This window comes from Cygnus atratus, chromosome 3, assembly GCF_013377495.2.
Source record: "Cygnus atratus isolate AKBS03 ecotype Queensland, Australia chromosome 3, CAtr_DNAZoo_HiC_assembly, whole genome shotgun sequence".
Taxonomy (NCBI): Eukaryota; Metazoa; Chordata; class Aves; order Anseriformes; family Anatidae; genus Cygnus; species Cygnus atratus.
Genome location: NC_066364.1, coordinates 39,062,332 through 39,079,286, shown reverse-complemented (window position 1 = coordinate 39,079,286; position 16,955 = coordinate 39,062,332). Strand labels below are relative to the sequence as shown.

The 16,955-nt window shown below is 44.5% G+C and overlaps 1 protein-coding gene across 1 annotated transcript in view; it reads left to right on the top strand.

The window, feature by feature from the left end:
- The first annotated feature begins 164 nt into the window (after nucleotides 1-164).
- Nucleotides 165-16,955, top strand: part of GABRR2 (gamma-aminobutyric acid type A receptor subunit rho2) — a 34,644-nt gene continuing 17,853 nt past the window's right edge. Inside the window, exons 1-3 of the mRNA XM_035559459.2 lie at nucleotides 165-277; nucleotides 6,259-6,365; nucleotides 16,305-16,372. Coding sequence (XP_035415352.1) covers nucleotides 165-277; nucleotides 6,259-6,365; nucleotides 16,305-16,372 — 288 coding nt within the window. The remainder of the gene's footprint in view (nucleotides 278-6,258; nucleotides 6,366-16,304; nucleotides 16,373-16,955) is intronic.

Sequence of the window (16,955 nt, the reverse complement as noted above, 5' to 3'; positions counted from 1 at the left end):
TTGAAAGCCTGTCTGAAATATGAAATCAGGAGCGCAGCGTTACTGCTGCTGATTGCTGGCAGCCAGGCGATGCTGGAATTAGTGGCGATTCGATGTTCAGAGCCGGGGGGACTCGTGCTACGGCAGGTTACGGCGGCACGGCGTGTCTAACCGTTTCCAGCAGCATGCCTTATTTCGCAAAACTCCTTTTGTTAGTCTTTTGCTTGGTTCTGCTTGTGGAAAGCAAGAAGCACAGGAGGAGGAGGTGGACAAGCCAGCCAGAGGTGCAGAAAGCCAGGTACGGGTTATTATAATACCTACGTTTCTCTTCCTGCAGTGTAAAAGTACATTATTGAACAGTCCTAAAACCTGCTCTGTCAGCATCTGCGTACATAGTGAGAACAGCTTCACAAATAACATTTTTGAATAGTTTTTGATACCATGTTGACTTTTAACTCTGTAAGGATGCGGTTAATGAGGCGGGTTTTGCAGATGCCTTGACAACTTCTGCATGCTTTGTGGCGAAGGTGATCGTAGACGTGTGTGAATAGCCCAGCTGCAGAAAGAATTCAGGGATGTTGAACATGAACAATGAACAGAGATGTTCAAATCTACGTGTTCTTCAGTATCAGACCAATGCAAGTGTTTCTAGAGGAGGCTGTTTGCTGTCTGTTGGACTGCCTGTGCTGCTTTTGTTCACTTGTGCTGTCACCTAACAACTTGAGGTGTTGCTTAGCTTGCACGGCATTCATAACACACAGAAGATTACCCAGGAATTGTGAAATTCTAAATGTAGTTTGAAAAAATTATGTGGAAATTAAAAAATATATATATATTTTAAAGTCAAGCAAATGCACAAGAAGGAGTTAAAGGTCTTGGTAAACTTTATTAGATTTAACGTTGCTGAGATTTGACGAGAGGTTTACATTAGAAAAGATAATCTTCCAAACCTGCCAGACAGCCCAAAGGATGTTATCCTTTTTTGTGGTTATGTCATCCAGGGGCAATTATATCTTACAAGATTGTTCATTGTTCTAAGGGCTCAAAAATAAAATTGGGTTAATCCTTATTAAATGGCTTCTCTATGGCCGTAAACCTTCATCTTTTTATTTATTTCGGTGTGTTTTTTTTTTTTTCTGCATTACACTGAACTTTTTTATTTTAGAGGGAGTGTTGTTACTTGCACACGTTGCAAAGAAATGTTGTGATACAAGTGAAAGCAGAGAGTCCCTAATGTGTTCTTAGATTTATACAGCTTTTTGAAAAATACAGTAGTATATATGCTTTTAGTGACATAAATGTTATTAAGCTGAAACAACTAGGGCCTGATCCTGAAACCTGAAAGCCGTCTGAAGTTTTGCCAATGATTTTAACAGAATCTCAATTATCGGATGAAATCTTTTATTTAACTGATTTTTTTTTTCTATTTCTGTGAAATATGGGGAATTCAAGATGAGCGTTTTCTTTCAAACCATTCACATATGGTAGAGATCATCTACTTTGAAGAAACAAAATAGTGTGTATCCTTTTAAATGTGACTTTATGCAGAAGCATCAGTATTCTCTGGCATAATAATTTATTTGAGTATTTTTTACTTTATTTAAATACAGCAAAGTAATGTACAATTTCTACAGTCCCATTGTTTTTGGGAAGTTGTAGTAGAGTGAAGTTCAAAGTGCTGCTAAATTTATTTATATAGATGAATTTACTGTAAGGAATGACTGATACTATTTCGTTTCCTGTGAGATAATTTTAATGATCAGTTTTCCAGCCAGGTAAAACCTAAGGAGAACTATATGCCTGATAGATATATATTTACATTTCCTGTGCAAACAATGTACTTATTTAGAAGCATATAAAATCAAATATTTGGAAGTGGCAAATGTGAATGACATTTTAAATACAGAGAATTTTGTAATACTACCAAAACAAGTGTATGGAGCAGTGACATAGATACCTTAAATTTCCAGTTACATATAATAAATAAAGTGTCTAAGTCAGCAATGAACAGTGGCCTGTTCTAGTAAAAGCAAATAACAACCTCTTCCCATGCTGGTTTTCTAATCGTGTAAGAGAAATGAGAACAGCATCCTTATTTAATAACTGCATCACATCTTCTGCTTTGTATTTCTCTCGATGACTTACCGTAAGGAATATAGTAGATTTATTTTACAGTAGTGACTTAACCAACAAGATTTATTCCCGTGTTTGAGAGTCTGTGTTTGAGAAGTTTGATATTTTGTGCCTTTTAAGGTGATACATCAACCTGCTTTGAAGCTTTTTGTATTGTTTTGAGAATCTTGCTTGAGCTGCATGAGTGCAGGCCTACCCTTCACTGCTTGAACACTTTGTAGAGGTTCTTGCCAGGGATCTTTGAGTGCTTGGCTTTGCTGCTCCTTCAGGCTCTGGGATGGGTGTCTCTTTAGTGTGCACGGAGAAGTTGTTGAGCCTGCGCCTCCACAGGAGAGGAACACGCTGTGGCAGAGTTATGGCTGTGAAGTTTGGAACCCAAATTAAGAAATGCCAACTTAACAGTTGCCTGTGCATCTTAGTCTCTTCCTTTGCTTTATGTTAAATTTTGTGATGTGTTATTTTTTTTTCCTGTGGGAAGGGAACCTCATTCAGCGTGCTGAATAGATAATGCTTCCTCAAGGAGAAGCTGCTCTCCTTTCCCTTACTCCTGCACCCCTGCCTCACGTTTCAGCCAGCAGAAACGCTGTGTTTGAGCCAGAAGTTGCTTTCAACTTCTGTTAGCTAAAGACCTCCTACCAAGATTTTTGGAAGCAGTTAGCGATTTGGAGTATTTCATTAAATTTTCTGGGCATGCTACACCACCAGCCTTAGGCTGGGGCCCAGAAGCAGAAGACGACCACCAGGGCACGGCAGCACAAAGCTTGCTCCAAGCAGCAGCCCCCTGAGACAAGCGGTCTGCTGATCTGTGCCAAGAGGCTGCTGGTGGATCCCCGTAGCTGCATCCTTTCGCCCTGTGCAGTGCTCGCCACCCAAGCAGCCTTTCTGCACTGGAAAAATGAGCATTATTGCAGTGCTGCAGCTTTGCAATTAAACATGCTGGTTTGCTTCAGCTTCTGCTGATGCAGGGGCAACTTGCACTGATGTCACAAGGAGGAAGGCATGTGATATTTTTTTGTTTCCATGAGCCAAAGATGACACCTTAACTGGCAAGGGGCACGGGGAGAGGCAGGCAGATTGGATAGCCCTGCCCCGAAATAGCCAAAATAAAAGGCTGAGCGTTTTCAGCCTTGCAAGGGAGTAAGTCTGCGTGAAATGTCCTTGTGAATTTCACCCTCTGCTGAATGGATTTGGGCTTGGGTTTGGGCTGAATGGATTAGGAGGAGGCAAGGAGTGAAGGATTGCGGGTACACTTTTCTTTTTTTTTTAATTTCTTTTTTAAATCACAGAATTGTAAGGGTTGGAAGGGACCTCAAGAAATCATCGGGTCCAACCCCCCTGCCAAAACAGGTTCCCTAGAGCAGGCTGCCCAGGTAGGCGTCCAGACGGGCCTTGAATATCTCCAGAGAAGGAGACTCCAAAAAAACCTTGATTTATTGTTGTGGAGAACAAACAAGAATGGATAGTATTGTGTAATCACCTTTAATAAACTAAAAACATGAACAGCGATAAAACAGATTTATTATTATTATTTATTTATGGTTAAAAAACGTTCTTCCTATTGCCCAGCAAAAATGCAGAGTCCTAAGCTGCTGATGTGTTGGGCATGTGACCATGCACATCTATGTGGGGCGTGCAGCATAATGGAGCGAGTAAATGTGGGGTGCTAATCGAGGGGTGAGTCTGTTGTTATGGCAGACATAAACTTCCATTGTACTTCCCTTTCCGTCTTCCAGGAGAACTTTGCAGCAGCCGTATGCCATGTGAGTTAGAAAAACAGGAGGTATTGTGCCTCTCCTGGTGCTGGGTTGCTGCAGCTCCTACACAAAGTAAATTAACCCTTCAGCTTTACTTTTATCAAAAAAAAAAATCACTGAAACCGTAAGATAGTTTTCCAAATCCCAGTAGGAAATAGGATAAGAGGAACCAGCACGCTGTGACCACGAGCTACCATCTCGTTGTGGCGAATGTCAACATTAAATTCCACAGAGGGAGGTGCACATCCCTCCAAAGCCCTGGTGCAGGTGCTTGTGCCACACCGGCACTTAAATTTACTTCTTAACTTCACTTTCAGCCTCTCCACTTTAAGTGGTTGCCTTATGCCTTGCAACACAAAGACCGTTTCCATTTTTTTAAGCTCTTTATCTTATTCTGAAAAGTCTCGAATGTCCGCACGGGTGCCCAGCTCTTGCTTGAATCCTGCTAAGCTGTTGTGTGTGATGCATCTTGTGCCATCAAAATTTAATTTGGGTTGGTGTGTCTGGCAACATGGAGAGGATCTACGTTACACAGTTGGGAATGATTATGGGCAAAAGTGGTTAGAAAGGAAAATGTGAATAAACGTAGGGCAATAATGGAGAATCCTTCACAGAAACTTAATGAGAAGCCTGTCCCCTTTTATTTCCTATAAACAAGAACAAGAACTTGCAAAGGCAATTTTATTGAGCCCATCCCATGTGAGTGAAATGTAAACAAGCAATAAAATTATATATGAAAAGCCTGGGAAAAAAGTGCAAAGAAGGCGGGTGGCTTTAAATGAACAGTCATAGACTACAGAAAGCATATAAAGAAAGCAGAAAGAAGCCCTGGCAAACCTATAATCAGATATGTTAAAGACAGTGAGCACTGGATTTACTCTATTAAAAATCTTTGTAAAAGGTTTAAATGGATTCATAATTAAATGACAGACCTCTACATCTGTAAATTTTGAATTATCCGGGATGTACAGGGCAGGGATGGGCAGGACCTGATGATTGTGTGGTGGCTGTTAAACACAACCCCTTTCTCAAGAAGCTCCTGAATATCTCCGCGTTCTTCCTAAAACATTGCCAGTGTCCCCAGCCCCTCTGCCCACAGAATTTTCTTTGCTACTCCTGTGTGCACTTTGATGGTTTTAAATGGGTTGATGGGAGCTTGGTGCTTCCGGGAGGCTGTGCCATCAATTTACACGATGCCCTTATGATGCTGTCAGCATTTTTTGTACAGCATGTGATCCAAAGTTTTATCGGCGTGTTTATTGCTTTGTTACTGTTGTTTATTTTTCACTCTTTGGATAGAGAGGTTGCACTGAGCAGTGTCTCACCAGTATTGGGTCTTTCCACGGTGGTTAAAGTTGAGCAGACACGGTATGATCGTTCATTGATGACAACTTGCAGGAGCAGCAGGGTGGAGTGCTTTGTCAGCAGCCCTGGGTTTTCCAAAAAATGCATCATGATTTGTATTTTAATGACTCCTGAGCACATGCACAGGCTTCCCACAGCCATGTTTATAAGAGTGGAGATTGTTTTGTAAGGTCTGAATTTTTGATCAAGATTGAAATCCTAATTTACTCTCACTTTTTGTACCTATTAGAGTAGTCCCTTTATTTTTTCCTCCAAGATGTTTGTTCTTTATCAGACAGCAATATTCCTCCCACACAGGTGAATGCATCTTAACCCTTTTGTATATAGTTCTTTTTATTTATTGTTTTTAATAAATACAAGCCACTTTCAGTAAGTGGCTGACACATGGCTAATTGTGTCAATATTTACAGCTATGTCAGATCTTATGCCCCCGAGCAATGGGGTTGAGGAATTTAATGGTTCAAGCCCTCCTTCCTGCACCACTGGGGCACGGCCAGGGCTGCTGAGTGGGGTTTTCTGAAAGTGCAAGCAGCATCTGCCTGCTGCTTACTTACCCACTTCTGCCACTTCAGTGGCTTTTATCAGGGGCTTGCTTTCATCCTTATTCTATTGTCCTCATATAATCTCTGATCTTCAAATAAAAAGTTGATTATTTTACACCTCCCCCCAAATATTCAGAAAAGTGAAGTATATCTTGCTGACTTCTTTATATAAAAACTCTATTTTCCTGCTGCTGTGGAGGGAAACAGGTGATTTTGTCACTGTTTAAAGCCAAAAGAAAAAGCTCTGTGTCTGCACCAGCAGCTGATACTCATGGGGCAGATAGCCCCAGAATAACGTATGACATTGTGTGACCCCGACCAAAAAAATCAGCTTTCTCATGGTGCTGTAGCACTGGTACCTATCCAAGTCACAGTGGTGCTTCCCTCCCTGGGGCTGCTCCCATGAAACTGCACCTCCTGCTGACAGCCTTAGCAGGGACCGTGAAACCTGGCAGGGGGAAATCAGCCGCTGCTCTCTCTTGCAGCCACATCTATAAGAAGAACCACGACGTGACCAAAACTCGGAAAGGAAAGTCGGAGCAGCTTCTCAGGGTCAATGACCATGACTTCACCATGCGGCCGGCTTTTGGAGGTGAGAAAAAAAGCATTTCTGTTAATTTCATGCTCAATTATTAAAAATAATAATAATAATGCCTGTGACCAGATGGCTCTCCCTTACACCGTGTGAATGGGAGGATGTGGGTGGTTTCAGGAGATACCTCAAGGTGGTTCAGAGGGGCCTCACCCCCTCCCCATCACCTTCTGTGCTCCATGCAGCTGCACTCCTTCCTGCTGCTAATGCAAGCTCCTTTTGCTAGTGTTCCCTGGAGTCTTCCTAAAAGGTATTTCTCTCTTTTGGGAAGATAACCAAGCTGCAGGTTTTGATGTCCACTTGTAGTTGTGAAGTCACAATGAGCTTCTCAGTTGTCTTGGTTGAATTGCAGTAACGAGCTCGTTAGGTGGGTCACATTGCTAGGAAAAAATGAAGTATTTTTGTCCAGATAAAATCTTGTCTCAGACTCCACAAGAGCAGCCACAAGGTCAGTAGGGAGGCCTCCATCACCTTTGCTTCTGTCTTGTGTTGTATCCAGCTACTGGAACGTGCTCTCCTGATCTTTCTAGGGTCACTATGCAGATGTAGGAGGTCACTACTGCAGATGTAGGAGAGTGCCAGAAAATGTACTTGAATGAAAAATGTGGTAATACACCAGCAAGAAAATCCTTCTTGGCCTCCTTTTCTGATTAGACCAATAACCAAGCCCCTCCAGAACCAAAGCACAGCTTTCTAAAGCTTTTGCTAAATGGCTGATACTGCGTCCTTTGTCATCAGCCTTCTCAAAGGAAGCACAATGTTCCCCTGTCCAGCTGGTCCCACAGGAATTTGTATTATCTGCCTGGTGCTTAGAACAGAGCTTCTCTGACCTGCCTGTTTGTGCTGGAGAAGAAGAGATGCTTGCCATCCCATAGAGCTGATGTGCTGATCTGACAGCACAGCGCTGTCCCCATGCTCACAGTTTGTGTTTCTCCAAACTCCAGAGTTCAAAATCCATCATCAGCAGATTTCTCTTTTTTTTTTCTCCCCCCTGTAGTTTACTAGCAAGTGGCATTCCAGTCTGCCCATTGGAGGTGGCTCTAAATAACCAGTAGTAAACTTGATCTGCTATTTCTCAAGTAGAAGTTTGCCTTAAATTGTTCTCGGGGTATAATATAGGGAAATCTCCCCTGGGGGGTTTGGTGACAAACCCAGACATGCAAATCCACCTCCAGGCTAAGGTCTGGGAGCTGGCTCTGGAGGCACTGGGCATCCCAGCTCCTTTAGAGGTGGCTGCACGTGCTGCTTAAGGTGGGTCTCTCCACCAGCTGGTTAGGGAAAGAGAGGTCATGGCTCAGTGGTGGTATTTCCTCTCCAGCCAGGTTGTATGCAGTTGTAGGTGCTGGGTGGACAGAACCATGCACTGGTAAACAAAGGCACAAAAATATATATAGAGAAAATATTTCTAGTGGTCCAGATAGCAGAGAAAAGCTTCAAAGCACATGCCTCAAAAACGTTAGAAACCCAAATCATTAGAGACTGGGATGCTGTGAGCATCCCAATGATGAAGGGACCGGAGCACCTCCTTCAATGAGAAAATGCTGATAGCTCAGACAGTTCAGCCTGGAGAAGAGGAGGCTCAGGGGGGATCTCATCAATGTATAGAAATACCTGAAGGGGGGGTGCAAACAAGATGGGGCCAGGCTCATCTCAGTGACGCCTAGTGGCCAAACAAGAGGCAATGGGCACGAACTAGAACACAGGAGCCAGCATTTAAACACGAGGAAGCCCTTCTTTACTGTGCAGGAGTTGGAGCACTGGCACAGGTTGCCCATAGAATTGTTGGAGCTTCCTCCTTGGAGACCTTCAACAGCCACCTGGACGTGGTCCTGAGCAGCCTGCTCTGGGTGTCCCTGCTGGAGCAGGGGCATGTTCAAGATGACCCCCAGAGGTCCCTTCCAACCTCTGCCATGCTGGGACCCTAGGGGAAGATGAGGGGGTTTGTTCTGCTGTGCTGATGGTGTAGGTTTTGATGTCCAGCGTCATCACTGCACAGTATTTCTGCAAATATCACATTTTTACTGTTTTTCAGTGTCACAGAGCCCATGAGGATTATCTCTGTGCTCAGCTGACACCAAGCAGACATTAACACGGGGTGTTTTGCTAGGCACTGTGAGTTCCTTCAGTTTTTTGCTGCAGTAATGCCACTCAAACTGAAGTAGTCTGACCTGCGCTTGGTAAGAAGGCCTTTGTACTGCAGAAGTGGTGTAGAAGAGCCCGTGGGACACGTGTGACTTCAACTGGCCACTGCCCTGAGACATCTTCTGCTCTCTGAGGGCAGCTCAGGCACCATGGCCTAATGGAGAGTCCATCCCAGTGGAGCTGCACTGGGGCTGTGATGTTAAGTTCCAAGTGGGAAAAAGCAGCTCAACTGGAAAAAATAAACAAATAACATCATAAGGAAATTGTGAGTGAAGTTAGACCATTAAAAATTTCCAGTACTGTAAATGTGATGGTTCTGAAGCTTGGTGAAATAATGTACTGCTGTTAGCCTCCAAAATTTTTGGTGGATCAGCCTACAACTTCATGACTGAGCTTTAAAAAGGGGATGGAGCCTGTAGCTGCATTATCATGCCCACGGTGACTCTTGCTGGTCTGCAGAGGGCAGCCAGCGAGCAGCCAGCCCAACACAGCTGTGACCAGGCTGTGCAAGATGAAACAGAAGAAAAACATTAGAGGAAAGCGAAAGGCTTTTCAAGAACGAGTACCTTTTGTGAAGAGCAAGCGAACAGGCAAGCGTTGTGTAAGTTGTGTTGTTAACAGCCCAGTGAGCACCGCTGTCCCCCCTGCTCTCAGCCCATTAGAGGCAGGCCATTGGGTACAGTGGTAAATGACAAAGATTTTTGCTTTGCTGGTGCTCAAAGTAGTCTCCGTAGCCTAAAATAGACTGTGTTTGGTTTGACCCTTGGGGAGTTATCTCCATGTCAGTGACCTTGTACGAGCTAGCAGATGTTCAGGTATTATTTACAAATATTAATATTTAAAGATTATGTAAATGTCTGTTTTGCTGCCTTCCTTGAACATCCATTTTAAGCATTTCATCTATGACATCTCGTATTTTACAGGAAGCTTGTGAATAAGCAGCTTTAGATGATACTTAAAATAGCTGTATCTTCTTTGCCTAGGAGCAGCCCCATGCTGTACTTTTATCACATTTCTTCGTAGCCTGATAGCCTACCATCGGCCTGTCCTCCCTGCCCTCTGTGGGCAGTATTTCCATCAGGACGGATGAAGGGTGGGATGAATGAAGCACCATCCGTTCACTTGGGGTTTGTGTCACGAATACTGACACAATAGGGCTGGAAAAAAACTCACCTCTCCCTCAATGACAGGCCATCAGCGAGTCATGTGGCAGCTGCTGAGTGCATGAAGGCCCCAGACATAATACACACACACGTGTGTGTTATGTATACACAAACACGCAGGAACCCTGAAGACTTTTATAGCCTGTGGATCTCTTAGGAACGTTTACTTCAGGCATTTGCAAAATCCCTGGCAGCAGAAAAAAGTCTCAAACCCACTTGTTTCACATGTAGATATTTTTATCTCGGGGCCTAAGTCTGCCTCAGTCCTTTACAGATAGAGGAGGGGACGGAGAGACCGTCTCAGAGAAACACACCAAGCCTTTGAAAACACTGCCAAAGAGATAAATGAAAGAGATGTCACAAAGCTTTAGTCTCATAACAAGAGTGGAAAACTGTCTCCAGGCATTTTCACGGTGGTTGGCACGTTTCCCCCAATCTTCCAAAACCATTTTTTTTTAACAGCGTTAAAAAAAAATAAACATCATGTTTGTGGCCAGTGCCTGCTTCTGCTGTGTGGGGAACTGACTGGCCCTTTGCAACTTTCTTCCTGCTCCTTAGTGGGTGGTTTTAGGGGCTGAGACGCTGGGATGTGACAGGCTTTGACATTAGACACCTTCTGAAGTTGTTCCTCAACGGGACTTGTGGAAACTTTCTGTGCTCCCTCGAGAGGTTAGCCCCAGACTGGATGTTCTGTGTAACCTGGGACAGAGTTTGGCATTCAAATGGGAGTTTTTGCAAGGTGAATCAAGCCACAGAGTCATCTTGGTGTCAGAATCCATCTGTGGCTTCTTGTGTCTGAGCTTTGGGTTGGTCTGTCCTCCTCATCTGACCACTGACCCACCCAAAATGGTGGCTTGTGTCTGAGCTTTGGGTTGGCTGTTCTCCTCATCTGACCGCTGAATGCAGGTGCAAAGTGAGTCTTCTGTAAAGGTCTTCTAAATTGGATCTTTGCTACAGACAGCACCTAAGCTGAATGTTTAGTGGCTTTTGCTGAAAGTAGGTCACAAAACGCAGCACCTTTCTGCAGAGGGAAGAGAAATGAGGGAGTGCTCTCACCACTGGTCCTCAGGATATCAGGTTGTGAGCTTGGCAAAGAAATAAAGGCCTATAAAGCCACAAATGCCTTGACAGGCTGGCTCCTCAGTGTCCTTCTAATATCCAAGTTTGGTATGAGGCAAAGACACTGTCATGAGGGAATTTAGAGAAATAAGATGTTACTGGGGCTGTTTTGGAAGGTGTACATCTACAGTGATGGGGTGTAATGGTGCTCTGTCATATCACAGAATCAAAGAATGGCTTGGGTTGGAAGGGACCTCAAAGCCCATCCAGTTCCAACCCCCTGCCATGGGCAGGGACACCTCCCACCAGCCCAGGTTGCCCAAAGCCCCATCCAGCCTGGCCTTGAGCACCTCCAGGGATGGGGCATCCACAGCTTCTCTGGGCAACCTGTGCCAGGGCCTCACCACCCCCTGAGTGGAGTATTTCTTCTCAATGTCTAATCTAAACCTAACGTTTTTTAGTTAAAAGCCATTCCCCCTTGTCCTATCACTCCACTCCCTGACAGAGTCCCTCCCCGGCTTTCCTGGAGGCCCCCTTTAGGTACTGGAAGGCCACTATGAGGTCTCCCCAGAGCTTTCTCTTCTCCAGGCTGAACAACCCCAGCTCCCTCAGCCTGTCTTCGCAGGAGAAGATATATCACAAGTAAATGCTAAATGCTCTCATCAGCCTCAATTTGTGCTGCAGGTCACTTAAATCCCCTCTCAACGGGCAAAGGTAAATATCTTCTTCAAAAAGATGATGTCTAATTTTCAATTTTTGATGTTAATATTGTCAAATTTGCTAATGACTTGCATGAGTGTCTTGAGGTTGCTTAGAAGCTGCCATTGTGCTGTGTTTGAGATGCAAGGGGAATAGTTTATAGATGGATAGATGGGTTCATTTCTGTATTGTAAGAGTCTGACTTTTTTTTTTTTTTCTTCTTCTTTCTGGCTGTATCAGTCCTGCTGAATTAGGATTTGTGTTACGCAAGATATTGCTGTGGACAGCGATGGACTGAAGTTGATATGTTTGCTTTTTCTGGAAGAAATGTCAAGGTTATACAATTTATCCCTAGACCTTGATCTATAAATACTTGAGCTCATGTTTAATTTGAATAACTCCATGAATTTGGCTGACGCTTCTCAGAGACCCTTCAACATGCTCTGCAAACTTTGCTGGGCTGCAGGCTTTGAGCAAAGCAGCCTTGCTTTCTCTTTTCAGCTAAATCCACCACTTTTGCAATGGATCCATTTAGCTTCCTGCCCAGCAGCACTTGTGCTAGACAGGAACCTGAGCTTTGAGATTCCTCCAGTGTCACACTGTCCAGGTCTTTTCCTGCTTGTGATCTCCAAGCTGATCCCTTTGTATTTCCTCTCGCTGAAGAAAAAAAAAACAACAAACAAACACACAAAATATTGTGTATGACAAGTAAATGCTAGCTAATGAAGACTTTTTTCCCTTCTGGTGCTATAATCCAAGTTACTTGTCCTCTGTATACCTGCTCAGTGTGCCAGGCGCAATCTCAGCTATTCTTTTCCCTTCCCATTCACACCTTCCTCATCCTCTGCTCCCTTCCAATAAAGAGATTTTGTCAGTTTAGTCATCCTTTATGGCATCCTTTTGGTGAGGAATGTGGGGAAGAACCTGGAGCCCCAGTGGTCAAACAGTTTAGTTTGCAGACACCGTACAACCTGAGCAAGTGCAAACTTTATGAATCATCTCTGCTGTGGGCTGAACTGGGGGGAGTTGCAGGGATGCCTCCAGAGTACCAGTAAGAGAAGTGCACATCCCTTGCGTGCTTGATGTTCTGTCTCTCACTCCCCCCTCTCTGCCTACACAAGTTAGCTTGTGCTGCACGCTGCTCCTTTTGCACAGTGCATCCTCTGATGGTTTGTGCCGCCTGCTTGCTTTCGCTCCCCAAGCACCAGCATCTTCCTCCTCTCACCCTTGCAGTAACACTGACAGCAGTTAGCATCAATCATCATTTGCATTAATCATCATTATCAGTTATAGCCACCACCTGGTGAAGGGACTTGGTGAATTGTCCTTCACTCTGCCCAGCCCAGCCTCTTGTTACAGCCTCCTCCATGGGGTCTCGGTGTCTCAGCATCCCCTTCTTCCTGTTTATGTGCTTTCTCATCACTTTGGCCCCACGTGCTGAAAGAGGAGTAGGGAGAAGGGAAAACCAATGGTTTCTCCTGCTGCTTGTAGTGGGAGTGTGCTAAAGAAAGGCAGAGTAAACATTTCCACCGATCAGTAAGTTCTACAGTGTCATCTTTGTACTGAGTTAAGGATTTCATGTTTGAGCACAGAGTTCAAACAATTTTTCCATCTCTGTTCTACTCCCTGTTCTATCATCCATCAAATTCATAGTTAATTGCAGGGAAGAAAAAAGTAAAACCACTTTCACTGATGTACAACACGCCTAACCCAGCCTCAAGTCTCTTCTTTCCAAGGCTTTCCAGACTGTTCAAGTGTACACTGGCTTCACTTCATTTTAACGAACTGTAAATAATAAATTGTCATGGCAGCTTCAGGCTGAACCTTGGACTTTTCTCTTGCAATGAGGTAACTGCTGCTTATCTAGGAGCTGAGCTGAGCATTTGTTGCAGGAACATGAAAAAAGAGAATTGTCTCTTCTGAACATGGACATGGTGTTTTATCTTCAAGTGCAGAGAGGGAAGGAATAGAAGAGAGGGACAAGTAAGTACCAACGTGGCAGGGTTCTTCTGTTGTTGGTGTTCTTTCTGTTTTTAAGTCTATGATTAGTGCTCAGTCAAGCGTGGAAATTGCAGCAGTAAATAGACTTTGGATGGCTGGCAATTTCCTGAAAGAAGGCTAAATTAAGCATCCACACGCAGAAAGTGCCTCTTGCAGTCTGGAAGCTGTGGGGTGTAAGATAGGCAGGGTTTGTAGTGAGATGTAACATCACTTCTTAGGTGAACTGAAAGGACCAGAAGTAACAAACTGACTCCTTAAAAACAGCACTCAAAGAACTCATTTGCTTGTTAAGGCTTATCTTCCTCCACAACTACTCGACTGAAGAGGACAGAGCTATTGGCACAGTACTTCCACTTAACAAAGCCACTGCTATCTTCGTTCACACCAGGAGATGACAAATTTGTGGTGTGGCAGAAGGGTCAGGTGCTGGTCATTGTCTGCTGGATGGCACGTTGGGAATGACACAGCTGCAGGGGACCTAAGCTGTTTCTCCTCCCAAGGCAAGGAGCAAGTCAGGAGGACTCGTGACAGGGGTGCCAAGGAAAAGATCTCTGATTTTGCCATGGATTTGCCTCTCTCTGGTGAGTTATGACAGACTGAGAAGGAACCCAATGGCTGATGAGCCCTCATGTCCTGTGGCCAGATTGATAGGAATTGGGCACATTTCCTGGCCTAGCAGGCATGGACTGGCTCATAAGGAGCTGAGCCAGTGCCACCAGACAGAAGGCTTGTTGACCCTCGTCTTCCCCCATGCTTGTCTCCTCTGGCCCCAGTGGCCAGCTTGGGCACCTGGCAGGTCTTTCCCAGAGCTGACTCAAGTCACTGATTCAGAAGAAAATAGTCTACTTGTTGCTGATGATGTTGGTTTTGGATGGGTTAATTTTGTGTGGGCTGGTGAGCTGAGCCACACTCAGTGTGACTTCACCCTCCTCTGAAAGCTGTCCCTGGTGTAATCTGGGGGCCTGTTCCTACCTATTAAATGCGCACTCATAGACTGTGAAGCCTTGTGTACAACAGAAAAAACCTCAGCACTTCTCAGCCCTGCTGCTGGAAGCAGTTGTGACACCGTGTCTGTGTTTCAGCACCTGATGCAGGCAAGGGCTTTGTGGGTTTTCCCAGTTTCAGGGAGTATGTGGGAGAAAGAGAACTGAATACCAACAGGGAGACAATTTCCTCGGCCTCCAGTGATTCCTTGTAGTGTATAAGCAACTAACATGGAGCTGGGAAAGGGAGCAAGATGGGCTTATCGTGTTGGAGTGAAAAATCCCAGAGAAGTCTCTGGGTTCCAGAGAAACATGCCGGTGCTGATTAGCTGGAATTTATCCTCACCAGCTGCTCAGATTTGACCAGCCTGAATTGTCACTCTTGGACTGTGAAAAGTAAATGTTTCTTGCAAACCCTCTTCTGCTCGAAGAAATACCACCAAGATGTGAATAGGAGAAAACAAATGTTTGCTGGCATGTTTTTAAGCACAAAGTGCACAGCAGTGTGTCTGACTGTGACATGCAGGCATTTGTAAGCATTTAGGAGTCATCTGAAAGTGCTGGGCTGACCGTGTTTCAGCTTCACTGCCAGGGGCAGCAGTCACTTAAATTGGGATTGGTGGTGCTGAGGAGCCTGATCCTGCTCCACAGGGCTTTCTTCAGCCTGCCTGTACCCAGCCTAGTGCCAATGGACTGCGCGGATGCAACACGTGTGAGCTGTGTGTGTGGAAGGGGGATGGTGTTACCGTCGGCATGCTCTGCTGTAATTTGGTGAGGCTGGCTTATCAAAGCCCCAGCAAAGTCTGCATCAGGGACAGCAGGAGTAATCACCTTGTCTCATGGGCTTTGCTTTTTCCCTTTCCCTCCTGAATCCAGGCTGGCACTCCCTTCTGCTCCAGCAGAGGAGAACGTAAGGCTCTGCTCAAAAGCCCTGGAGATGCGCAGGCGCCTGTGTGCACTGCTGCAGATACAGGAGCAAAATGGATGGCAGCTTGCAAGAGTCCACTCTCTTCACAGCACAGCAGTTCTCCAGCTGCCTTTAGGTGTATGGTGTGTATAGAGCATGGAAATGGTCTTGAGGAAGATGCTGCTGTAGCTAAATACATGCACACAGCAGGCTCTGCTATGCCAGGCTCAGTGCAAATATTGATCTAGAACCAGAAGAGGACAGTGGTCCCTCTTACTTATCATGTAGCTTCTGACCAGGCTCAACATTTAAGTCCTAAAAATCCTTGCAAACCTTCATGAAGGCCACCATAGTTCTTAGATGCCTCGTTTCTGCTGGGCAAGCCCCACACGTCTGCAGAGCTGTAGCAGTCTACAGTGAAATTTTGATGCAAGGTTTCTAGGAGCAGAGGATTTTCCATTTATTTTGGGCTGCTTTCTGCTCATTTACTCTTTGTGAATTCTCTGGTTGCTAATTTTAGAACAGCTTCGAAAAACTCTTAACACCTTCAGTGGGTCATATGAATGAAAATGGTGATGGGCTCTTGAGAGATTAATGTGGCATGTGTTGTTAAGAAATGAGAAACCCACAGGGAAGATCTCAATGCTTGCACCTTTTCCCTCTCAGCTCCCTGTTCTTGGGGCTAGATTTGCTTGTGTACAGATGTAAAATTTATAATGATATGGCTCAGCTTTTAAAAACGAATACAGGTGTTTTATCCAAGCTGGACAGAGTGCATGCTAAGGGGAAGGGAATTGAGCATTTCACAAGGGCCTCGCACTGCTGTTATTCACTGACTTTGCTCCCTGGCCCCCTCTTCAAGAATCATGGGCAGGAAAGTATACCATAGCTCAGAAATGTTTTGCACACTACCTTGTAGTGCTAATTAAATGCAGATGATATAAAATAAAAGTTATTTACATATATAAATCTCATTCTCCTACAGGCCCTGCAATTCCTGTTGGGGTGGATGTGCAAGTTGAAAGTTTGGACAGTATTTCTGAGGTTGACATGGTACGTAATCCTCTTTTAAGGCTCGATTATTCCTAGCCACAGAAAATCCCTCCCACCTGAAATTCAATGGGTTTCAGATTATTGGTCACATGAAAGTGATGGCAGTGTTTGGCAAATACAAAGAGACTTGCTAAAACCAGATGGTGATTAAAGGCTTATCTCTGTACCTTCAGATAAAGATTAAAACTACAAAGGAAAAAGGGACCGTAAATAGGAGAATAATCAGTGTTATGAAGACTCTGTCACAACTAAAAAAATAAACAGCTTCACATGAATATTTGAAAGTATATGGTCAAGTTCATGTAAGCCATGCTATTTGCAAGAGCTTTCTTCCTTACGGAACCTTTGTGTTCATTTGCTTCAAATGCATGATTCGAGGAGGTGCATCAGAAAAATAAATTGGTATCATAGATGATAATGAGCTGCCTCTGCGTCTTCATCACTAGGAGTAACCTTGCTGGGACACATGGCTGGGAACTGTCAGTGGGGAGCTTGAACCACTTCTGCCAACTGGAATTTGGTGTGGGGGAATAACTCTTCAGTCACTCTCCCTGTTCAAGAAATTTGCACTGAGTTCAGCTGC